Source organism: Lissotriton helveticus, chromosome 11 (genome assembly GCF_964261635.1).
Source record: "Lissotriton helveticus chromosome 11, aLisHel1.1, whole genome shotgun sequence".
In the NCBI taxonomy this organism is placed as follows: Eukaryota; Metazoa; Chordata; class Amphibia; order Caudata; family Salamandridae; genus Lissotriton; species Lissotriton helveticus.
Genome location: NC_136072.1, coordinates 638,832,000 through 638,858,016, shown reverse-complemented (window position 1 = coordinate 638,858,016; position 26,017 = coordinate 638,832,000). Strand labels below are relative to the sequence as shown.

The 26,017-nt window shown below is 42.9% G+C and overlaps 1 protein-coding gene across 2 annotated transcripts in view; it reads left to right on the top strand.

Annotated features, from left to right (window-relative positions):
- Positions 1-26,017, top strand: part of EPHA4 (EPH receptor A4) — a 154,864-nt gene that overhangs the window by 8,756 nt on the left and 120,091 nt on the right. For both annotated transcript variants that reach the window (XM_078666463.1, XM_078666464.1), the window contains exon 3: positions 2,363-3,026. In XM_078666463.1, coding sequence (XP_078522589.1) covers positions 2,363-3,026 — 664 coding nt within the window. The remainder of the gene's footprint in view (positions 1-2,362; positions 3,027-26,017) is intronic.

Here is a 26,017-nt window from a genome sequence, read left to right as displayed (position 1 = left end):
AGGTTGCCACACAACTGGTGCAGGAACTTGGTTTGGGAAAGCGAATGTTTCAATGAAAACCATACAATTGCTTGTGCTCGGATCGTACAAATCCCATGGATTTCCGTTAGCTTTACGGCAAGTGGAGCTGATCCAGGCCGCTTTTGGGCATGAACATGATAGCCTCACACAAGTGTGCTGGCGCCTATCACTCTAGACTGTTGCTGGGGCACCTACTGCATCCAAGTCACTGTGATTGACAGGCCGGTACAGAGAGTGCATACTCACTGCCCATTGTAGACAATCAACCTTGTCCTTTGACATGCACGCTGCAAGAGTTCTGTCTTCGAGACACCCCCGTTAATCCCAAATCCCAGGATCACTCATTAAGAATGCCTCCCTCACAATTCACTGAGGGCCAGCCATGCAGACACAGCTTATTTCGAACCCACTCGTCAATAGATGAACAATCCCATCGACGACTAATTGGAAAGCCCATCCCTCCACTAGGCAGTAATTGTAATTTCTCCAATTCATTAGAGTGGGAGGTAATTGTAGTAGTATTGTAGGTACGTAACTATTTACTATTCTTAACTCCATATATACATATCCTTATATATGGAGTTAAGAATATTTAGACCTATACTAACCCTTAGATTCCAGTGGTCAGTATTCTGGTCACAATATTTTTGTAGAACAAGATTTAACACTAGATTTTCCGGTAGTAGAATACCTAACAGTTTTTTTTTTGTTTGTAATGAGGGATGCAATCAAGCTTGCCTGCCTCTTGCAGTCTTTTGTGCATTGTTTGTTATTGGATGAACTGCTCCCTCGTTAGGCACTCCTGCTTTCTTCAATTCATACTTGAGTTTAAAAAGTGTCCACTGTCGCCTCTTCGGTGCAGAATCTGTCTGTGCCCTGCAGTGACGTAGATATTTGGAAGCAGAGGACTAGCCAGCTGGCAGGAACCTGACTTAGCCCAATAGAAGACTGCTTATTGCACAATTAAGCAAATTAATGATTTACCTCAAATTTCACAGTTGGGCGCAAAGCTTTGGGGCATGAAAAGTAAGGCGGCTTATCTACCACGGTCTCCCCCAGACAGGTGTGAATTTTAAGAGTTAATTATCATCAACGCTAACAGTTTTTGTTGCATCCTTGCATGTTTCAGTATTTTTACCACATTAGGAGTTTTGAATGAATGACCATTGGCAAAAGGGGTCTTAGCATTATTTGACAAATAATTATTGCTCGTAATTTCCTTCAGGTACAAGGCAAGCTGCAGCTTGACCCATTGGAAGCACTGTATTATATTTATGCTGCCAGTGAGGCGATTTTCATTTTTCATCTAAAATGTAATGAAACAGACTGCCCTTGGTCTCTGAATGGTCACTGATTTTGGAAAACCCACCAGTGGAAATTGTACTGATCAGCATTCCCTTGCGCGTGCTAGACACAAGTACCACTGGAAGGTGGTGATGGAGCATCCTGCTTAGACTCGCTCAAATTGATCATGAAGCAGAAACCATAACACCTCTGTTGCAAATTGAAACCAATATCGTCCCTGTTAAATATTTAATATCATCCATGGGAAGGTCAACAGGTGCGTTTTCCTTGTCGGAGTGATCCAGCGACACTCCAAATATTGATTGTGTTCTGCGTTATTTGCATGCCACAACTTGGTCCTTTTTGGGTTATCGAACCAGCATAAACATGCACAAGTTCAGCGGGTAGGGAGACAATCTTGCATAATGTGCGCCAAGTGCACATAAAATCTTTGAATCAGAATCATGTGGCCCACGTGTGTCACATGCTTCACAGTGTCATGTGGTTGTATCCTGTTTTTTAGTGTATTGCAGTATCAGGTATGCAATAAATGTAACAAATAACACAGGGAATCAAGTTTGTAAATTGTCAGAGGAACATAGTTTAAATATTTCCTCTGATTAAATTAGACCGTGAGCAAAATGTCCCAACTCCTACCTTCAATATAGCAGTGCTGGCTATCACAGAATATTGATTGGAAACTAAACCCACAACCCATGTTTACATGCTTAGAAGTAAGACACTAACATACATTTGAAGGACATTGGCAACAATAGTTTCTTATGTAATTAAGGGTCAACATGATCTTGTTTCTAATTTGTAATAGCTGTGATTTAAAAATGCTGCCACCGATTATAGGGGTTACAACATGGTTAATGATGTGGTTGTCTGCCCGTAAAAACAAGGTAGTTCACTTTGAAGACCCTAGGTGGTTGTCCAGGGCAGGTTGGGATCCACTTCTAAGGATTTTTCTGCTAAGAACACATACAGTTACCTTTAAAAAGGTGACAAATAAGAACCACGTCTCACTGATAACTTTTATTTCTTTCTCCACCAGTGGGAAGAGGTCAGCATTATGGATGAGAAGAACACACCAATACGTACCTATCAAGTGTGCAATGTGATGGAGCCGAGCCAAAACAACTGGTTGCGGACTGACTGGATTCCGCGGGAGGGGGCACAGAGAGTGTACATTGAAATCAAATTCACACTCAGGGACTGCAACAGCTTACCGGGTGTCATGGGAACGTGTAAGGAGACGTTTAACCTCTACTACTATGAATCCAACAATGACAAGGAGCGATCTATTCGTGAAACCCAGTTCGGCAAGATTGACACCATTGCGGCCGATGAGAGCTTCACGCAGGTGGACATCGGAGACCGAATCATGAAGCTAAACACAGAGGTTCGGGATGTAGGACCACTTAGCAGGAAGGGGTTTTATTTGGCATTCCAGGATGTGGGAGCCTGCATTGCTCTTGTGTCAGTTCGAGTGTTCTACAAAAAGTGCCCGTTGACTGTACGCAACCTGGCTCAATTTCCAGACACCATCACCGGTGCCGACACCTCGTCACTCGTCGAGGTCCGTGGCTCCTGTGTCAACAACTCGGAAGAGAAAGATGTGCCAAAAATGTACTGTGGGGCAGATGGTGAATGGCTCGTACCAATTGGCAACTGTTTGTGCAATGCTGGCTATGAAGAGCGAAACGGAGAGTGCCAAGGTAGGAAAATACACATTGTACTTTTCATTAGCGATCCGAGCATGTAATTAATCGAATTATAGATGACACCAAATGGCCACAAGCCAGTAATTAAGAGCCTCTAGAGTCTTAGGTTGGACAGAGGGGTCTGACGAGCAGGTCCAAGAGCTCACGGTGGCAAGGCCTAGCCATGTGTAATTCTGACAAAACAAATGATGCCACTGCAGTCGGCAGAAGGCGAGTGGCATTGGCGTAGCATGCTTTTACATTAGTATTGGCTAGATTCAGCACACTGTGCAGAAATCATGCACACATTAAGAAAAGAAGCAGAAACAGGTGGTTCATGCATCCATCTGTCTCCTATCATTGAAATATGAGGCAAATCTGTACTGAATGTTCTCGAACGAATTAACATTTTCACATTTTGAACATGGGTTGGGCGTTTTGATTGCTAAATCCCCGTCTCTTTAAACAAAGGCACAATGTGAATTTGAATATTCTTTGGGATTTGTTTTATGTTGTGTTGATCTGGTGCGTTACACGCTGTCTCGACTCAGACTCTAATACATGTAGTTAAACTTTAGCGCATGTGTTTGCTTCCTCTGTCAGTTTTACTTTTCTCTCCATCACCTCTTCAACTCTCCTCCAACCACTACCTTACATACTTTGTCCCAGCTTCTCCTCCTTGCACTCAAATGTGTCCATTCTATTGAGAATGGGAATCATGTCTCATTCTCCCAAACCCTCCTCATTCCCTTACTGCCTCAATGTTGGCACAACTGATCCCCTGCACTCAATAGCCGCAGTTTGGAACTCACTTCTTGCTGACAGTAACCACATCTTCACCAGGCCTTGAATTTGCATAGGTTCATGTTGTACTTTCCTATGTTATCCAACATTTGTAAATGGGGTATGAAACTACCTCTACAATGTCGCCATAGCTCTCAAACTTATTACAGATGGACTTGTCTTTTTAGCTGGTAGAAGGCATAGGTAGGCTGTCCTCCTTTGGAAAAGTTGAATGTGATTAGCAATGGTCTGGTCGAGCAGCAATTAATATACTGCAGCCAGTACGGATGCCAGTAATCTTGAAGGTATGCGAGAAGGGATAGTGTGTATTTCGGGCATCATTTGTCCTACTTACCCAATCGATGAATCATGCCTTGATAATCATATTGTCAAGTTAAATTGTTCAATGTGAAGAAAGTTTGAATAGCTTCAGAACGTTTGCTGCAGCACTTTTATAGAATGTGCTTTGTTAATAGATAATACATTAGATCAAATTATTGGAGGGAGGAAGAATCATTGCCTTGCACCACGGAAATTCAAATGGCCATGTTTGAGAGTTGATCACTAATTTGCTTATAGGAAGCTGCAGCCATACCCCTCTCTGTCTTTGCTGAGAGCTCAATCCATAGATATTCATGCAATGTTTAGGTGTTCACATATGTCGAAGTCGAGATTTATCATCTCACAAAGGCCACGAACTGCTCAGAGGGTGTAATTGGCTGCACGTGTTTGTCCTTGTAATTAATCTTCATTTGGAGCTGGACTGCTCAGTGTCTCGCCATCCTCTCCAAGCATAACATGTGATCTTCATGGCTGAAACTTGTTGTCTTCATTGTGTGTAGGGGTGGGCCAGGAAAGTCTGTTTTCCATCTCTTGTCTGCTCTGTAATTACAGAGAAGAAATTTAACAGATGGCCTACATTCAGAGTCATTCCACCCTGGCTACTTTTCAAGGCCCGCACCCTCAGGTCTTTGCATCTTTATTGGTAAACCGCACTCCAAATTAAACCGGTGCTTTCATGAGTCCGAATATGATGAAGCCGACATTCCGGAAAAGCCGCTAAGCCTTCTGATTTGATTGGATTTTTGGGGATAATTGCCTTTTTCTGACTCCTTGAGCAGTCATTCAATTTAAACTAATGTAATGATCAATGAATTACGCATTCCAAATTTTACTGGTTTGCATATCAACTGTGGCCGTGTTTGTGTGGCACAACATTCGCCACTAATGTGTTTACCTGAAAAGTGCAATCAGTATGACTGCTGTAAGTTTGGATCAGTGTGTGTGTGTGTGGAACTGTGGCAACTTCAACATTTCCTCCTCGTCATGTTCTCATCGCAACCATCCAACCCACAGCGCGTTTTGGTGGCGCCAAATTGCAGTGGCATTTGAATTAAAAACGAGAAATGAAATACAGCAAGGGCCCAACGAGTTGTGTGTCCTGCATTACGTTGTATTGTGGCCTCTTATTGATGGAGACTCAAGTAGGCGTATTCAAGAAATATTGTTGAACACATTTAAAGCAATTTCTTCGTGGCTTTTTTCTACAAAAGTACTGCGTTGATGTTTTGAGCAGTGGCAGTATGGTCTAGCAGGAGATTTAGAGTATTTTTGGTTGATGAAACTATACATTTTTGTTTTATTAACTATGTTCTTTTTTAATTGATTTATATGCAACAGAAACACAAAAATTGGTGGAATTGAAGAGGGTAGTAGCATATTACCACATATCGAAGGGTATGCATTTTGCTCCATTTCTTGAAAAAGGAAGGGAGAAAAAAGTACATTAATACAACCTGTAAAATAGGCTGAATAACATCTTGGTGCAAGTTAGCACAACCCTGGGGTGATCGGGCCTATGGAGCTACACAACCAGAAGGTTTCTGAAGTCTCAGGCTAAAGGTCCGTACTGGGTCCTGTTGATTGATACTGATGCAATACGTTGCATGGCCATTCGTCCAAGCAGATTCAGTTAATTAGATGGAAAATACAGGGTTGTTCTACAGCCATCTCTTGAGAACTGTCCCTGGTGAATAGTACTAAATGGTAGCATTAAAAAAAGTAAGCTAAGATGTTGTCCTTGGCCTCTCAATGTTACAGCTTCTGTTTTTTGCTTGTTTACCTCGCAGCAGTTGCTTCTGACTGAAATTCTGAGGGGACGCATCATAGTGCAAATTTAGTGCACACAGAGGTATCAGCACACACTGCACTGTTCCGTCTAAAACTTAAGTCGAGGATACAAAGGTAGCTGCAGTCGAACATGTAAATGATAAGGGAATATCCTTATGTTCCTTATTATCGTGGTTTTCTACATTCAGTTTTGAGTTCAGTCTCTCTTGGCACCTTCTGCTTATCATCTCTGTCATCTTCAAAGTATTCCTTCACGCCTAAAAAGAGCCTGTCATTACTAACAGTGTGCAGTGTTAGCCTCAAAGGAGTAGTTTTTTGTCCTGTAATGTTTGGTACGATTCTTTGAAAATTAAATAAGTCTACGTCCTCTTAAACAATGGGTTGTGCCCTCTTCTAGTGCCTTGTGGGAAATGCTGCATGGTACAAGGCGCCACAAGTGCATTTTTATGGGTTGCATTAGCAGTTGAAACTCTTGCACACTTCCACAGGCCTTAAAGTGGAAGAGAAACCCCATCCACCATTTGTGGTTGGTTTCCAGCAAGTGACAGGCGATGGTCCAATGCCCCGGTGAAGTGTACCAGTGAAGTATGACTGAAATGGTGCATGCAGGCAGGAGTCTAAGACCCAGTGGTAGAGGTAAACGTGCAAACTGTGACATGTGTGACATGGCAACGGGCAGGGAGGGTCGGCCACTTGTGTTGTTAAGAATGTTTATTTTCCCCAAGATGTCCCTGTGTGAGATCATACCAGAGAGAGGGGCGCTCTCTTTGGACTTGTTAAATTTGTCTAAGAAAAAATGACCTATGCACTGAAGTTTAAAACTAAAATCCTTTCAGCTGATCTTTTCAAGAGCCTGAGTGTTATATTCCAGGAGTTTAGGTTTGCCTTCTGAGCATTTGGCAAAGGATAGATACTGGTTCCTTCAGATATATTTCAGTGTTACCCACTAATTTATCATAAAGTATCAGCACTTTTCAAGTGTGTGCTTCTACAGAAGCAATTGAATAATGGTGTGGATGCTCAAAATCTACATATATATAATGATTTAGCACAATGTATCTGTCATCAATGATAATTCAATCTCTGTGTTTCTCCTTGCTTTTCTCCTTCCTTGTAGCATCCCCACGAGAACACTTTGCGGTTATAGTCTTAGTATTACCTGTGGTTGGACTGGACAGTACTTAAATGTGCTGCAAGACACCATTAGCCTATCACTAATCATATGAAGTGACCATCGGATGTTACAAGAAAGGAAACCTAATGGGCTAAACAATATCTGTCCACACTTCTAAAACAGCTGTGTGAGCCTTATTAGCCCATAAACTATCTAACATAAACATGACATGCCAGAAGTTATGGTAAGCTATTGAGATCTGAACAGCCCACATCTGCCATTGGTATGGCCAGATGTATGTCCTTCTGTGTATGCTGTTCGGGTCTTCAGTGCAGTTTGGAGATTGTGTGTTATACTGGGCTTCAATTTTTCCACTGATGCCTCCCTTGCACGCCAGGGATTGTGAGTCAGTTTGGTATTTGAGCTCAGACAAGTGGTGGTGGCCTTCGTGGTGGGATACACAGTAATCTACTTTACCGGAGCATCTGGCATAACTGTAGATGATGCCAAACACAACAGCCACAAATGTAGATTTAAAACTCACTTTTTGTTTAGAAATTCTGTGTTTGTTGTCTTTGAATGGAAAAATACAGAATTGTATCACAAGTCATGGAGAGTGAGGGCAAATATGTCACCTGGATTGGAAGAGACATGTGGGAGCTGGATAAGTCTATTCGAAGGAGACCTGAGAAGTCTCATTATTGCAATGTGAGAGTGAGTGTGGACTGTGAGTCCCGACTCGCGTCCTACCTATAAAAGAGAGTGATGACTAAAGATACAAGCCTTGAAGTATGTTATAATGAAGTGCTGATGTACTCTTATGGATATGCTCAGGCGCTCTAATGCAAATTTCTTTAAATTTTATCAATCAACGTGAAGAGAGCAGTAGGCCACGTTCCATCTTGGAGGCAGTCGCCAACTTTGAATCTGGGATTGATATCAGTTGGTTCAAACATCATGCCATCTTTGTGTGGTGTTATCACATCGAACACTTGTGTTAATGGTCACGTGAGAATAGCCAATGAACATGGAGCCCATGGTCTGGGAGCTGTGCCTCAGACCCAAGTAGTCTAATATACATTTCTCTTCTGCTCATTGTAGTCTAGCATGCTGCACTTCATTATGTGGCATGTTGGGAGATAAGATGTGTGGGCTGCTGATTGGGTCTGTGCTATGTTTTTAAAGAACACACAAAGAATGTTATGTTGATACTTGGAGTAAAAGCCATCCGTGTGGCCTGTGGATTCAAACCATATTTTGATGTTTGTGGTAAACAGGTGGGACGCTTGTCAAGTGGTCGATGCCTTTCAGTCCAACACAAAGGACACATATAACTTATTTAGGTCTAGAGTTATCTAAGACCTTTTGACTTTACTAAAATTATATGTATAATATATTTAAATAAGTTTTCAGTCAGCCCTCTTCATCGATTGGTCAGTTATGTTGTCATTCACATTTTTCTTCTGTCCAACACAACATACAGCATGGGGCAATGGGCTTGTCCACTTCAGCCATTAGTTAACTTCACTATGACTGGCAGTATTCTGCTCTTTCACAAGAAGCACATCACCACAAAAAGTTGCCTTCAGTTCCAGTGACTACTACAGCAATTGATGCATTTGAGACCAAAATTATTCTTACTTTTATCCACTTTTTTAGATTGACGAGGCCCAGCAGCTTCCCTACAATAGGAGTTTTTCAAAATCCATAACAAAACAAACATCGACAAAGCCAAAATGGGGGATGCAAATTCCAGTCCGATTGGCTTCATCAATGCTTATTTTTTATTTTGTACGGGAAGAATGTGTTTAGTTCAGGTCTCTTTTACTACAGAGCCTAAGAGAGGCCTGTTAGAGTCTTATGGCTTCAGTGACACGACCCCCTTGCATCTGGCGTTGCAATATTTACAGCTGCAAGTTGTTGCAGTCGATGTGCTCTACACACTATCCGTTGGCTATTTCTGCTGCTTTCCAATTTCGCTCTGGCTGTTAATTTCCGGTGTGTCGGTCCTAAATCTTAGTCGGACATCTTACGATCACTATAGCTGCACAATTATCGCAAATGGGACACTACAGTAATGTATATGTAAGTGGCGCTAGGACCTAATTATATGCATGTTGTACCAACTCACTGGTACTCATTTTATCATCCTCAAAATCATGAGAGGCTGAGTGGAACCACCGGCTTCCAAGCTGCGCACTTCATAGCCACATTCTCCAGTTAACCAATTTTCACTCTTTGCCTCATCGCTCACGGATTGCGCCACGAACGTCATTCCTGAAAACCTTTCACCATCCCACAAACACGACCTTCTCGCTTTCTGTAAACACAGCATTCCCTTTCCCTGGATGTGGCCGCCGCATTGAATGACATCTGTGTCATGGGAAGTGAAGCCAGCCCGGCTTGAAGGGCCAGGAGCCCGGTATTTCAAAGGGTACAAAGGGGCACCAGCCTAGGTGGGGGACTCGGAGCCGGGCGCGCCCCCATTGTCCCCCTCCGGCCGGACAAATACACGGGCAGGTCAGGGGTCGTCCACTTCCTCATCCATCTTCCTCCTGTCACTTCGAGGTCACCGGAGGCTGATTAAGATCTCAAGCCGGACAAAGGCTCGGTGGGCCGGGCTGGAGTGCGGGGGAGAGCGGCCGAGGCCTGCTGCTGCCCAGGGCCCCTCTGCCCTGCGTGCCCACACAAGGGACAGGGCGACACTTCCTCGCGCCCTCCTCACCCCAGCACCATATGCTAATGAAGGCCAACAATAAGAAGCCGTGTCAGAGTTTACAAGGTCGGGGCAGTGGGGACCCGCCCAAAGACAGCTGCAAGTTCATTCCACTTGTTACCTCTTAATTAGCCAACTTTGCAACGTCACTAGCACGTTCGCGCATGCGTAGAGAACATACCGTGGGGCTGACCCGGGTCCTCAACAATGTGCCTGACTTGGGGATGTCCAGCTGATGCTGCACGTGCCAATAAAACCAGAAATGTAAGAATTTAGGGAAAAGGACAACACATATACATTTCGCGTTTAAAAGGGCATCCGCACATTTATTTTATTTTTCTCTGTTATTTTGTACAAAAGTTAAACCTAGACGTCACAATCAGTACTAATAGAAGTGTAGGAAAGTAACTGGAGACAATCAGTACTAATAGAAGTGTAGGAAAGTAACTGGAGGAACCATCGTTCAATGAGTAAGAGGTATACTGGTGTCTGGCAGAGTAGAGTGCAAGGGCTATGTTGTGGGCTAATCTCCAACCACAACAGGATGTTTCCAGCCCTCTAGTTAACTCAGAGCTACCAGTTACCATAAAAACAATGTAAACTCCCTTGGTGACCCCAGTGTCTGCAACTCGATCCTTTAGTGAGCGTTATTGATTGACAGGAAGCAAGGAGGAGGTGTTGATTCTGACTAAGGATATGGCTTCTCTGTGTGATCGTCTACACATGCACATATACATTCTTTGACACAGAAGTAAACAATAGGGTTAGGAGACATACTGATCATGAAAAAAAGCATGCATTTCAACTAGAAAATTCACTATTCAGCTTCGCAAATAAGTGAATGCGCAAAGTATTATCTGAACACAGTAGGTGCCCTGTGTTCACAAAAATAAAATAAACTTAGTTTAAGCTGCAAGATCATGATAAATGCTGCTGATGTGCTCCAAGCATGAAGCTGCCGACTTTGCTCCCTTCAAATAAAGGAGAACATATGTGTTGCACACTTTGACTCTCAACTTAACATGTAGCATTCCGTAATCCACTTTACATCAGCATTTTAGGTTTCTAAACCAACATTTATCATGAATGGAAAAAAAAGAATATATGTAACTTTGGGCATATTCCTCCTAAAACTGACACCGTAAAAGCACTGAGAGAAAGTAGACAAAAAGTTGGTAATGGTGGGCATGGTGTGAGATAAGGGGGAAGACACACAGTGGAAAGTAAATGTTAAAACATAAGATAACCATTCACTGTGGGTTCCAGAAGGCAGCTGCTAGGACAGTTACGGAATGCAGAAAATTCACTATCATCTTCTCCTCTTGCTAGAAGTAGAATCCGGGGTAACACTAGAAGCTGCCATACTCGTCCAGATAATCACACACTATCAGGCATCATTCTACCTGAAGCAAAAAAAAATCAATCCATTCACACTCAAGCACCAGCTCTGAGCGATGAGCATCAGTCGAACAATTCCACTTAAAGCAGGCAACTGCAAGTGGAGGCTTGTAGCAGTAGAGGCTGGAGTCTTAAATGCCCTGTTGCTACGAAACCAAAGACATCTCCCTTTAAAGGGAACTGAAGCAAAACTGGACTTCCAAGTAGAATGGCGCTAAACACCCCCTGTAAGAAGAGCAGTATACTAACTCTGCTCTCTGCAGAGAACAATAGATACATTAACATTGGGCCACACCTTTCTCCCTCTTTAAGTGCTGGATCAGCCATACACTATAGACTTTGTGGTGAGGAGCGGTTAGCTACCGGCTACGTTCTGACTATGGCTTAATCTCCAAGTGTCTTCATGTTTTTGTCTGACAAAAGTAGTGGCACTTGGAGGCTGTGTTATATAAAAAAAAGGAAGAAGACCATGAAAGATCGTTTTTTGGCATCCACAAGAAAGAAATCAAAGTGCACAATTTATTTGGCTATACAACTTATTTGGCTGATACAACACGAGAACTCGCAAATTTGGGAATTTTTTTTGTTCATTGCTATATTGTGTGCAATTGTTTTCAAGTGCAAATTCAGCAACTTCGGTAATTTGCCTAAAACCAAATTTGTGCTCCATAAGAAAGAGTTTAATTGCTGAATTCTGCATTGTAATTTCCAGCTGCATTAGCCAGGCGACAGAAAGAAGGTCCTTTTCAATGATCTGATCTGTCTGAGGAGTGGATAAGATGTTATATTCATGGACACCACAGTGTGGCTGGTGCGGGAGAGGCACTCGAGCACCTGTCAGCAGAAAACCCTTGGCGAGACTGTCTGCCTTTCTCCGTCATTGCCATTTTTGGAATTTGTCGCTCCTCCTTTGATAACAGTGGCTTAAAGAAGCCATCACTTGAATGAGACGATTCCTTTTATCTCTGTCTTTGAAGCCTGGCTGCGATCAGGGAGAGGAGCAATTCCTTTCGTATCAGGCGGGAGAACCCAGCCTTGGTTCTTTTTCTATTTTCTGGAAAACATTGTCTTTCTAACATCTTTTCAGAAAATATGAAGGCAGGATTGCACGGAGGAGAGGTGGGGTGAAGGGGCAACAGGCTTATCACAGGAGGGGAGCACTGATCCCTTCGTTTAAGATCTACAAAATGAATAGGCTAAAAACAGTCTCGCGGGGCTCTACAGATTTGGGCAACCCTTGTCGATGTAGACGAGATCTCATGGAACAGAATTAATTGAGAGACTGAGCAGTGGTGTTTGCACCCACTGGAGAGTTTCAAGATTTATCCCCCTTGCTGTTTTTGCTGCGTTCTATCCGGTTATTGCTGATGCATCGCGGTTGGTTGTTAGTCCGAGTCGGGTGGGTCACGTTGCAGTTGGGTATGACATCCACATGCGTTTTTTAGTGTCCTGAATGGTAGTACCTGACAGAGGGACCAAATGCCTCTATTATACTAACACCTATCATTTAGGAACCGAGCGACAGCTCAGAATATATTGAACTACTTGGAATCATGTGTATAGCAGTGTTTGGTTTTCTGTCCTTCAAGTGTTGGAAGGACAGCTGCAGGATAGAACAAAATGCCTCCCTTTTAGTTAATCTTTTCATGGGTGTTCTAGTTTCAACCGTGCTTCAGTTTAATCAAAAATGTATTTATCAGCATGAGCTATTCATACTAAACTACACTTTCTAATTTGAGTTTTTCATTTACTTCTACCATGTTCTGATTCGCTTATTTTTGTAGCTTCCATTTTTTAGATTTTTTTTTAAAACGTAACATTACCAATATGTAGATAGTCAATCGAGTAACTAGGCGGGATGGCTTCTCACTGACCAGGTTACTATCCAGAGCTATTAGGCACAGTTCCTCCTGCTACAAAAGAATGCTTTGACCAACTTTACATTCTCCACGTCTTGTCTTCAGAAAGCTCCATATAGTTACATGGTTACACTGCACAGGCCTACATACTACACGTCTGGTGTGCCAAAGACCTTCATACTACTCTTGGCCACTCCCGACTGGTTTCGAGGGTACACCGGGTTGCGCTCCACAGATCTCCACAGTATACCAGGCTGTTCTACACAGATCTTAATATTATGCAGGATGATTATAAACAGATCCTCAAACTACACAGTGCAGTTTGCAGAGATTTGGTTACTGAATTTCTAAAAGAATGATGCAAGCAAATGGCTAAAAAAAGAGTACAAATAACAAAAGAAAGCCATTTCATGAGCAAGTTAAAGGCCTGTGTAGTTACTTTAACTTGTGGCACACATTGGTGTCTAGTACCTTTGGGGTAAGTTGTGTCAGCAAATTTGAATTATGAACTTTTATCAAATGGAAACTCAAAAGTTCCCCAATCGTGCCTTAACAGCTTACAGTGTTGTAAATGATAACCCCACAGATCACGGCCCTGATGAAGAAAGATCCACGCCAAAATCCTTTTCAAAGATTTCCCATCACACTATAGTGACTGGGCAAATTCTTGTTCCACATGCATTAGGGTTTTGGTATTTCGAGGTGGGGTGTGTTCTGCCAGGTGTAGAAAGGTCCCACTCTGCAAGTCTGAATCCACTGGTGCCTACATTTAGTTGCCTTCAGGTTCCCGCAGCAGTTGGCAAGTGACACTTCTTTGTCGGATGTATGAGTTTTGGTGGTGTTGTCTGCAGGAGATAGTGATTCTGCTGGTTCACCTAACTTGAAGTTGTTGTTGTATTGTTTTCTGAGGGAGTGGTTCTGTGCCATGTGTCTTTTCTAGATTGTTTTGTAGATGCTGAGGCATTCTAGGTTTTGTTTAGTGCTGCTGACAAGTGAAACATTGCCACATGTATGATTTTTGCCTCTGTGTTGACTGGGTGAGAGTATGGAGTTGTGCCAGGCATGTAGTCTTGTGTATACTCTATTTGTTGCGGTAGCAGCGAATCTGCTCTGTGTCTGCCGTCTTTCAGATTGTTTGGTAGATGCTTATCCATTCTGGCTGCGTTTAGTGCTGTTGATGAGTGAAACATTGCCACCTGTATTACTTTTTCAATTGTGTTGGCTGCAGGAAAGTGTGGTGTTGATGTGGCTTGCTTGTGATGTTGTGTTGCGCACTTATTGCTGAGGCAGTGATTCTGTGCTATGCCTCCCGTCTTTCGCATTATTCTGTAGCTGTTGAGGTGTCCTTGTTATGTTCTGGTTATGGTTGATACTGTGTGACTTTTCCCACTGAGCCAGCTGCATTAGAGTGTGTTGTTGGTGTTTCTAGCGACACTGCTGTATTTGCTGGTTGTGGGCTTTCTTTTCAGACCTGTCCAAGAGCGACCCATGGTCATCAGTGTCGCCTTTGGTCTTGACAAAAATGGAGAGTGCTCAGATCTTGGACAAGAGTCCAATGAACGTTAATATTCTACTTTGGAGTAAAAGTTTGAGGCAAGCTGTTCCTAACCTTACCTTCCTGCCATCAGCTTGGCTAGTGTGGTTACTCATGAGACTCATTGCTTTTCATGCTGTGTCTCCTCTGAGGGGGCTCAGGGGGTTGACACGCTCACAGGACTGGAGAACAATTAAGACTCCCATGACTAAATGGCCTTTTTTATGAATATTCAGAGCCCGGTTCTCCTCTGTGGGAAGCAAACACGTTGTTTCCCTTTCCTCCCTCTCCCTCTGGAGGCAGTGAGGCTTTCTTCCATGAATGGGGATTGTCAGCTGTCTGGCTCGTTTCCCTTTCTGCCAGCAGCAGTATCTTCATTTGCATATCTTGTATACACCCTCATGCAAAATAGCACACCCACTTCCCCGTGGCACAAAGAACGCAGGAGCTTCCTATTTGGAGGCCCAGGCCAAATCCCCTTCTGTTTATGCACAGCCTGCTGATTTCGAGTCCATGCAAATTATTTCTGTTTTGATTTAGGCTTTTGTTTAAGAGACACAGAAGTGCCGTATCTGCATACCACACTTTTTGTCCCTGATCCTAAGTTTTCAAAATGGAGTTGGACTGTTTCTGCGGGAGCCCTGCTGTCCGCAGTCTGCAGCCCCTCAGAATTCCGCCTTTGACGGCTTTCTTTGTGGTGGAGGTTGCCGGCTTTTAAGTTCTTTTAGTTCCTAGAACAGTTTTTACAGACATGTAGCCATAAAGTACCAGTAAAGGTGACTTTCAGTTTCCCCTCATTGGTGAAGGAATGGAAAATGTACTCTTGAAATACCATAAGTCAAGTGCATTAGCTAGAAAGGGAAATGCACAATTTACAGAGAAGCCCTAAATTGAAAGTCAGCTCATTGGATCGTGAAGGCAGAGGTTTTCTTATTAGACAAACTGTAACAACCTCGTTTGTAGTAAAGTTTACTGGATCAGAATATCCTGTTGTGTTTTTTTTGCAGTTTGCTATTCTTTCCTTTGTTGAATTGCTTCTGCTTGCTCATTGGTTCTGGGCTGAAATCCTTGTATACAAGGAAGGCTTCATGAAGTGTGAGTTCCAAATTGGGGTAGAAACGTGTGTAAGTGAGCACATTGCTGGGTTTGGTAGCTATTGTGTGTGCATGTCGCCACAGAGATTCACACTCACTGTGTGCGAATTATCAGATGTTGGAGAGGTTGGTGGCTGCATGGTGGTTTACCATGAGTAGGTTATCATAAGGAGGTGGTTGCTGGTTCTAAAGTTTCTAGATTATCACAAAGTTTACGTAGCAATACAGGGTCTGTAAAATATAATACCTTGGTGGATGTGATGACAGTGCAGTGTGTGTATTATTACAGCAATGCAGATATGTATAAAGATTAAGGAGTGGAAGGTGGCTGTATGGGTACATAGATTATCAGAGGGGCATGTGTGCATCGTGTGTTTCTGAATTATTAGATTAGTTGTGGATCTGTATTGTGTGTACTTTGTTTACAAAGTGTGTTGTACATTGTGTAGATTATGAATGGGTAGTTGTGTTGGCGGTTGCTTGTCAAGTTGTTTACCGGCAAGTTTGAGATGTTTAGTTTATATATGATAGGGCAGGGCATGGTTGGTGGTTGTATACGTTGATTTTCTTTTGGGTGGGATTGTGTTGGGTGTAGATTATTAAAGGGGCTGGCGGTTTTGTGGTGTACATATTATAAAAGAGGTTGAGAGGCTTGTGTGTTTTGTAGATTATTAGGATGTTCACATCGGTACCATGGCATGTTTTGTTTCATTCTAACACTGTTTTTTCCACAGCAAGCTAATCGTGTAAAAAATTGAATTTTGCTAATATTTTATGCTTGTCTGCAGTATTTCAGTGCGGTTTTGAAAAATTCAGTCAGAAAGCATCAGGACACACTTGTGATTTTGTGCATAGGTCTGTTGGCATGCTCAGAGGTGGTCAGAAGTGTGTTTTGTCAGCTACTTGCTGTGTCTCTCTTACAAATCTTTAGTTCAGCAACACTGCTTGTAACCTGAGTTGCGGATTGCCTAGTTTGGCCCTGTAATTCAAGTCACCGTGTTTCAGGCCACACTGATAAGGTGAGAGTGTACCCTTGTGCAACATCTGACACCAGCCGATGCAGCGGTTCAAAGTCTGATAGGGGTGGACTGTCTTGATCGGATAAGAGCGGAAGGGACTGTTTTCTTGGTATGTATGCGGGCAGTTTGTGAGCAGGTCACTGAGAAGCAACAACTTTTTACCTCTATGTAGTCTCTTCGCTAAACTTCTGAACTTATCAAGTAAATCTCCAAAGCCACTTGACAACATGGGGGTCAATTCACAAAAAAGTAAATATGCACCCTTAGAGGCATGCCTACTACTAGGTACATATTTACTACTTCTACGTTTCACGTACATGTCTGGTCCTGAGCTTGGAAAGCTGCACCAGGCGCAGGTTACCAGACATACTGCTGGGAATGTCATGCGACAAATCCACTGGGTTCCTGTTCCTCCTGTGCCTAATTCTGCATAGTGTAGAGTTATGCAGCCCAATGTGCAAACACTAACTTTTTTGCCTGGGGGATAACATTTCCCCACTTGGAGCCCCTTCCCCTGCAGCCCAAATAAATGTGGGGATGATCTTGGAATGGAGTACATTTCTGACCATTTTCAGGCTGGGAAGGTGTCAGATCAGAGCTTGGGAACACCCACCCACATACCACGTCTTGTACTGCCCACTTTCCTCCCTTTCCCTGGGATTTACTACGTCACATTTCTGCACAATTGATAAATCCACAGTATAAAGGCATTTACGTCTGCCAGAAATCCTTTTTGTGAACTCTTTACACATATAAATGGAAGTATTTTCATCCGTAACCAAAAATAGCTTTGAAAACGGCCCCATCCTCTTTACCAAATTATGCATCTTTAGTTGATTTTAACAACAGACTTTGGAGCGGGCTCATTGACAACAGTCCTTACCTAATGTGTACAGGCTTTTCCCTCAGCACCCAAACAAAGCCCCCCTGCAAATTCCCAAATCATCTTGTTTGGTAGTGTCACTCACATATGCAATACTTAATTGTATTCCTAAGCTATGAAATACCAGGCGATTTCTTCCATTCTTAACAGGCGACAAACGCGTAAACAATAATTAGTATGTTAGACAGACTAATGCACTTCAAAGCAAATTGGATTTTATTCAGGCTGTTCAGCATGAAGTCCCATAAAGTTAACAATTTAATGGCGAGGAAGCAACTTCCATTTTGTTGATATTTTATGGTGTTATGTCTCCATGGCTCTTTTCCGAGCACAACAGTGAGGCCCATGGAAAATGTCTCTCTCCCTGCAAAGAGGTTTCTTCACAATTGGTCCCCTGTGGTTTTTGTTTGGCTACGGCCTGCTAGCCTCCGGATTGGCCTCTTTGTCTTCCTCGTTCCGAAGTGTGCGGTAGGGAGAAGAGCCAAAGGTCAACAGAATACTCATCTCCCCACATTATCTGTAACAAGTCATTGTAGCAAATGTGGTTAGTTATTGTGGGATGTGCCAGATCTACCCAGGCCTGCCATAATTTTGTGTTATGGAGAAAAACGAAAGACTTGGACAATACGTTTAAAGGGTTAGAATATCAGTTGGGTGCCTTTTGAGCATAGTCGATTTACTGGTGTCCCCTTAAGATCGTTTAATAGCTCTGAAGCGGCTTTTGCTAACGCCAGAAACGTTGCGCTTTCGGCAGCAGAGAAGCTATCGCCATGGTAGTTCTTCATGAAACGGTCATCGCCATCAACTAAGTAGTTTTTTCATTGCTGCTCTTTCTGGCAGTTTTACCCAGGTGGAGCATGATATGGGTCTGTTTCCACGCTTACTTGCAAACTGCAAATTACAATATCCAGCTGATTGGCCAATTATGCAACAAGTGACAAATGTTCCAAGAACTCTTGGAGAATAAGAGTGCAGTCTTTTGACTGAGGTGTGTGTGTCTGGATGGATACCTTATTGGCGATAGTAAGAAATCGCAAGAATGACAGAGGGCACAAAATGTGACATCACATACTAGGGGCCGAAGAATGTTTTAATCTGTGTATTTTTAGAGACCTTTCTTTGTGAAAACTTTGTTATATTGATGTAAAAGTAGCATGGGAAGTTAAAGACACCCCACAAACTGGCCAGGTGATGCATTTGAAAGTAGCTGTGGCTGGAAGAGTAGCACCACCAATGCTGACTTACATGGCAATGCAAACTGCTGTTGGCCAAGAAAGATGAGCTTAAAATCTTACGTGGGTTGCATAGAACATTGACATATCTCTGGTGCAGAAATATACCTGCCATTCATAACTTGGTTAAAATAACTATTTGGACTGAACGGTTGCATTTCTGTCAGCGTGCTTATGAGCAGCTTCTGTGGGATTGGTGGCTGACTCTACCAATACATTGCGGGAGCTTAATTGTAGCTCATTTACATTCTTTGTCCTGTAGGAACAGGTGGTTGGGTGAAGATTAGTGGGACACTTTAGCCAGATGGGAACTAACAGAAGCCCCTCTCTATACTCCCTCTTGTGTTTTTCTAGAAATTTGAGGGCACTGACAAAAACCTGTTCTTCCCACAGAGGTCCTGCCAGGGCTGATTGTAACAGCCATTAATTAATGGGTCTTCTGCCACCCATAAATAAAACATATCTGGCTCAGGCGTAGCAGAAATGTGTTGTCCCGGCCTCTCTAAACTTGAAGCCTGAATTCATTTGTCATGTGCTAAGTGTGTTCTAGGGCTGAAACAAGACATCTCTGTTTGAAAGCAGTCTCTTTTGAAGTGTGCCTGCCAGGCAGTGATTGAAGCAGCTACCAAGCACATTAGCATGTTAAAGGATTTGGGTCAATACTTGCTTTATTTCCCCCCTGTCTTCCTCTCTCCAGCTCTTGCCTCTATCCTGCTATCCACACCGCCGAGCCGGGGAGGCGTGCTGTTTCTTATGCCGTTCACCAGAACAGCTTCATCAGAAGCATAGCTTGCTTCTTTGCCTTCAAAAATGGCCTTAAAGGCATTTGACAGATATGAAAAGCTTGACAGCACACATAATTACAGAGAGGATTAGAAGGAATGTAGATCAATATGAGACTAAGTGTGGAATAATCGCATCTTCGGAATACTGGCTACGCACATGAATGTTGCTTTGCCTGAAAATCAGAAAAACAGCTACAAAAAAGGTAAATTCTAGGTTCTTAGCTTCCCAAAAGTATTCTGTGGCATCTAGACTTCCAAGCAACAAAACAAAATATGGCGAGATTTCAGAAATCAAAGGTATCTGCTTTCTTGATACCTATAATACTGGTTTAGCACATAACATTTATTTATAGCCTGGGTGTGGAGGTGTGAGGCAAGATTGATTTTTAATAGTGGAGGCAGGGGATTGGCTTCCCATCCAGCATCTTGTTTTTTATTTTTACTCTTGTAGATGATAATGCTGAGTGCATTAATAAGCTGTAATTATGCTTTCGCTGCTTTCTTGCCACAGCCTCTTCCATACCTGCACATTCCTGTCTGCATTCTTCAGCACAGCTTAAGAAGGCCTTTCAAGTCAAAACCTCCTCCCTCCTTGCCTTTCTTGAATTCCGAGATGCTTCTTTGAACACTGGATAACTCCACTCACTGACATTTGTCGATTGCTACATTTAATCGGTATACCATGCAAGAGTGCACAATTACAGAAAGTGCATAATCAATGTATAGCTCTGTCTCATTCATTTACGCTGAGCTCATGTGATTACATTGATGGACGTCCCGCTACCAGCATCCCTATCTTATCTTGTGCTCAAGTATTAGAAACACTGTGTGGTTGTGACATCCACCGGTGGTACAGCCTGTTCATACTTTTTGCAAAACCCCTTGGAACATTAGTGTTCCCAATATGTGGTGCGGTGGTTTGGGCAACACACTTCCGTGCTTCCCTCTATTGGCAGGACACCAGAGCCTTTTGCAAAATATTATATCAAAAGCAGTGACGTGCATGCATTCTCCAGCTACCTTGTCTTTTGCGGCGTCCCCTCTTCTACCGACACTCAGCGTGCTGCAGGCAACAAAATACTGCACAGTTTACAAATGAATATTCCTCTGCAGACCTGCCGACGCCATACAAGATTTTGCAGCTAATGCTGCAAAACTTATCCTTCTGGAACCTTTTTGTTACTAAGTAGCTCCACTTTTGCAGAAGTTAGCAATAAGCTCCCAGCCGTGTTGTATCTGTGGCTATCGTTGACAAAAATATATTCTGATCTAAATATTGTGTCCTAAATATTGTTTACAAAAATATCATTCCATTGTTTATAGATTTTCTATTACTAACTTTAGTGGGGCAGAATTTATGAAAGCTATAGTTAGAACATGATACTTTGTGTAAGATGATCGTAAGTCCTCGATATGCTTGTGTCATACCCCTTGTCACTGTCTATAAACTTGGTCCTCAGTGAATTACCACAACATGGCGCTGAAAGTTGCTGGGGGCTTCTGGACCATCATGTCTCCATAGATAAAGGAGAAAGCGAGACTTTAGATGTAACACTTCAAAAGGTTCTAGTTTGGCTCCTGAATGAAGTTCCTACTGGCACAGATCCCCTGACTTTTAGCTCGTAGTCACTTTCACTGCATCAGGCCCCCTCTGTCTCAGATCACTCTACTTTACAGCCAGAGCTCACTTTTCACTCCACAAAATCGCCTTTATCTAAGATCCCTGCACATAGAGTCAGTTTACACTTTCCACTGCATGGGGTCCCCTTTGTCACAGATCCCCACACTTGTAGCCAGATTACACTTTCAACTGCATGAGAATACCTCTGCCTGAGATCTCGCCACTTACACTTTCCATGGATGAGGTCTCTTCTGTCAGAACTCTCCAATTATGGCCAGATTACACCTTTCGCTGCATGAGATCCCCTTTGTCTCAGATCCCTACACTTGTAGTCAGATTACACTTTCCATGTATCAGGTCCTTTTTTTCTAAGATCTCTGCATTTACAGATTATGTTGTTTACTGCATGAGGTCCCTGCATTTGCACACAGAGGACACTGTTTCCTACTCTGTTTCAGATACCTGCCCTTACAGTCAGATGACAAGTTTTTAGGTCGAGCCTGGGCAGCGCATGTGCTGCTCTGCGAGGCATGCTGTATTGAGGTAGAGGCTTGAATCTCCGCCCACTCTCCACGCAAATTTTTCATTGGCTTGTGTCATTGTCTACTGTAAACTTTGGCTGTTCATTAGTGAAAAGGCTTAGTTAGTTTTCTCTCCTTTGTACCACTGTGTCTCATTTTGTAACCTTCCATGGCGACACCCCCTGTTACGTGTCTTGTTGCACGGTAGGTTTTAATTACAGCCTTTGAGCACTATTTTCTCAAGTAGTATCGTCGTGACACGCTCTCTCCTTTCGCTTTAAACATTTTTTATAGCACGCATTTGCAATGCAATAGGTATCGTATTTGCGAGAGTTTAAGCTATTGGCATTGTAATTGACAATGACTTTTATTTATCTGTTTTAAAAACAACACATAAATAAAAGGCATTGTCATTTACAATGGCAATGGCGCAAACTCTCATAAATGTGACACCTGTTGCATTGCAAGTGCTTGTTTTTACCTGATTTAGGCTTAACACTGGCTATCTGATCCATTGTGTGGACCGAGCTCTATAAGAGCTTCTGCAACAGAGTGCAGCAGAATCCCCCTGCTCTGAATTTCATTCCCATGCCTAGTTTGGCTAGGCCTTTACTGGCGTTTGAAGGGTGCTGGAAAGGTTTATTTTTTCAATTGATTACTAGCAGATACGTTGGCTCTTTTTTCCCTCATTGACAGCAGTGCCCTGTGTCACTTCCTGTACAGTTCTTAACAAAGGACATGTTCCAGCAGGCATATCCTTCAAGTCATTAGCCGGCGTTTCGTGTTCCAGGCAGTAAGCTCATTAGTGAAAGTGTTGCGGTTAATGAGAGTCTAGGTGAGAAAACTATCGAACGCCAGTTCACGGATAGCAACATTTCACTTTGAGGGTGGGTAGGCCTAGCTGAGGCCTTCCGCCTCTCTCCCACTAAAGCGATAGCGTCGATAGGCATCCCCCTTAAGCCATGGCACAGTGCATCTCTCCATCATGCTCTCTGAATAAAATAGCCTTTGGGACATGCAGCATGTATTTTATTTTATTTATTTATGAAAGTTTATAAAGCGTGAACATGACGGAAATGGTGGTGTCAGAGCCCTGTACAACCTAATAAATAGCATCAAATATACAAGGAGCAAAATATAGCATATACAGCAGGAAAAGATAATACAAAGATACATAGTGAAAACACCAGCAATGAAATCAAATTGGCATAGATAGTCTCCTCACAGACGAAGGAGATTATTCAGTATTCTCATTTTTGCTTAGCTCTGTAGCCTTTAAGCAAAGTTACCGTAGAACAGCGAGCATTATTTATTAAACTCTTTGCTCAGAGCGTAGAAAAACCTGGGTTCTAGCCACCTTCTGAACAGAGAGCCTTATTTGTCAATCTCAGATCAAATACATTTAGAGTCATTTTCATGGCTCCAGTTCTAATTTCTGGATGACCCCTGGAGATGATGTGGTTACTCCTTTATTAAAAAGCGTGGACCCCGGTGCAAAGGGGCCTGTTGATTAATCACTGCTTTGTTGACTGAGTACTTGTGCGGCACTGAGTGACGGCAACTTGTCCTGCAGCCAGTTGGCAATCTGCCTGCCGGCTCGAGTGCTGGGACGGACTGCGAAATGAACCATGCTATAGTCATCACCGCAGTACTAGGGGAAAGAGACAGACATCATCAAACACAGTTCCATTCTTGGACCCCTAATAAATCTTTAACGGTGGACGTGCGCCAGAGCCTGATTAGCCAGGATCAAAGATGGCAGCATATTGTACTGCTGTGCAACAAAGGTTTATTTTTTCATGTGTCTTATCTGTTGCTAAAGGGAATCGCCCTTTGTTATCAATATGGATTCAACAAAGGGTGCTTCGCCAATAATAATAATTTAAAAATGGCATCTATATAGCAGATTTTGTAGAGCTTCATCTGTCCTCCCATTGGCTTGGCGCTATTCATGCTTTACATCTTTCTAGTCAAAAGCCCTTCCTCACTGTGAGAGCAGGCTCCAAGCATGTCTAGCAAACCGATCTCAGCGGCATCAAAAACCCTCGGTGAGTAAGAGGGGTTTTCATTCTCCTGCTGCGATAAGGGAGGGCCTTCGATCTCTATTAAGCACCGCAGTCGTTGCTCTGTATTGGCCCCTCGTACACACTGACTCCAGTCAAAGGATGTATGTAATTGGTATTGGGTCTTCAGTAAAGGCCTAGACAAGCTCATCTATTACTCACTGACCAAGTACTGGGCGACTGAAACATGCTTATTAGAGCACGCGGCAGCCTATGTACATTCCAGGATTACTTTGAAATGGTCGAGCCAAAAGCAAACATTGTATCAAACGCTGGTATAAATAGGTGTATGGACTCTCTAGTCCGGATTCCCAGACTGTTATGGTCCAGCTGATCTTTGCGTGACAGATGTGCGTAGCACCAATGGCTCCAGCTGCGCAATTAAAAGGTAGATCAGAGTGAGAGTCGGGCAACGAGAGATGGTTGACTCTACAAGAGCAAAACAAGCTTAACAGGATTAAGCAGTCGGGCCCTTCATTCGACTGTTAGAGACGAGCTTGGCGGTTTCACAGCAGGCCTGCCTCTAAAACCGAGAGGTACAAAGGCACCGTATACTGGCACCTGTTCCCTGTGCTCAATGAAATTATGGTCATGTTTCGCGGGTTGAAAAGCCTCTTCCACAACAATCCTTCCATTCTAGTTGCTAATAGCTTCCTAAAAGACACATCACAACTTCAACAAACTCATCACCATAATTCGGTAGCGATAACAGCGCAGCCAATGACTTGATTTTTCAGATGTCAACTGCGCAGTTCGCTTTGCAGGACAACAAATGTGTTTTACTCCAATATTCTCATGGGTATAGATCTGGATGTAAAGTTTTTGCTCTGGTTTGGAGTTTTAAGATTTAAACTAAGAGAATTGTATGTAAAATAACAACTATTTATGGATACTGCAGTAATCACCCATCTTGTGAATTGTTTTGTGTTCAATAAGTGACAAAAGGGGAACACGTAATCTGATAACCGAGAGCCCTTTCCATATTTTTAAAACAGTGGACCTACTGTCTCAGGGCTAATCTCTACTATGCAGGAAAGAAACCTACATTTGATCACTGACAACACTGCTTGGTCATGCAAGGCTTAAAAGCTTGCTAATGACATGTTTTTACTTATATGTGAGTTCTGTGCTGGTCGCCATTAAGCTTATTATGCCTGTCACATGTCTCTGTGAATTCGGTGCTCTCTGCTGACATCCGATGTGGTCTGCAATTCACAAGTTTGCATGATAATAAGGCCAGCTCAGCCTTCCATCTTTTCACTGTAACGTAGTTGAGTAGAAGTAAATTGCTTAATACCAACACCTTTTTATAGTGTTTAGCAACTGCCAAAACGACATAATTAAATGTAGATGGCATAACATTGCATAAATAAGTGGTAAAGGTGAGCACACTAGTAAATCTATGTGAAGAGCCGAGCCATAGCACCCGGGTTGCCCCTAAGAGCCCTAACACAGTGTGAGCCAACAAAAGCTCTATCACGTCACATAGATTTACTTTCAGTTTTTGGTTCTGTATGTACTTAATTTTCTCTTGGACCAAGACCAGGCCCACTGGAACTAGGCCATTAACTGCAACAACAAGAGGGTGATGGATGGAATGCTCGACATAATCTCAGCCGCTGGCAATCTCTCAGGGTCTCATTCCTAGCCATTGCTTTTTGCCCACCATGCCGCCTCAACCTAGCAACCTACCAGCAACCAAGGACCAGTCCTGGGCTGCTTGTGTTCCGGTTCAGGGAGGACCTGGCTTGGTAGTTCGGGCTAGATTGCTCTTATTGGAGCATTCTGATTTACATTTAACTGGGTCCAAACTGAGGTGGGGTGGGGTGCAAAAGAAGGATGGATTGGGATGCGGCCCAAGTGATTGCCAGTGACTGAGATTAATTCGAGCATTCCATCCATCACTATTTTATATGCCCACTGCAATTAGGTGACACGAATAGACCAGCTTGTGTGGCAGACTTGACTAAATTATGCAGCAAGAAAAGGCAGATTTTGTGGCACAATACATTACATATTCTGACAGTATTATTCCCTAATTGTATCCGTTTTACCCAAGTTAATACTGTTTTAGCGAAAGATTCACCTCATTAATACGACTTTAACACTCAAACACAGCAATACACGCCCGAAACCTGATCAGTCAACCTTTATGAAGGGCATTTCACTGCACGGCGAAACGTTGCGTTTTTGATAATTTTTGATCTGTTTGAGGTAGAGACTAATGTTTATTTGTTAAAATCTCGAAATTATG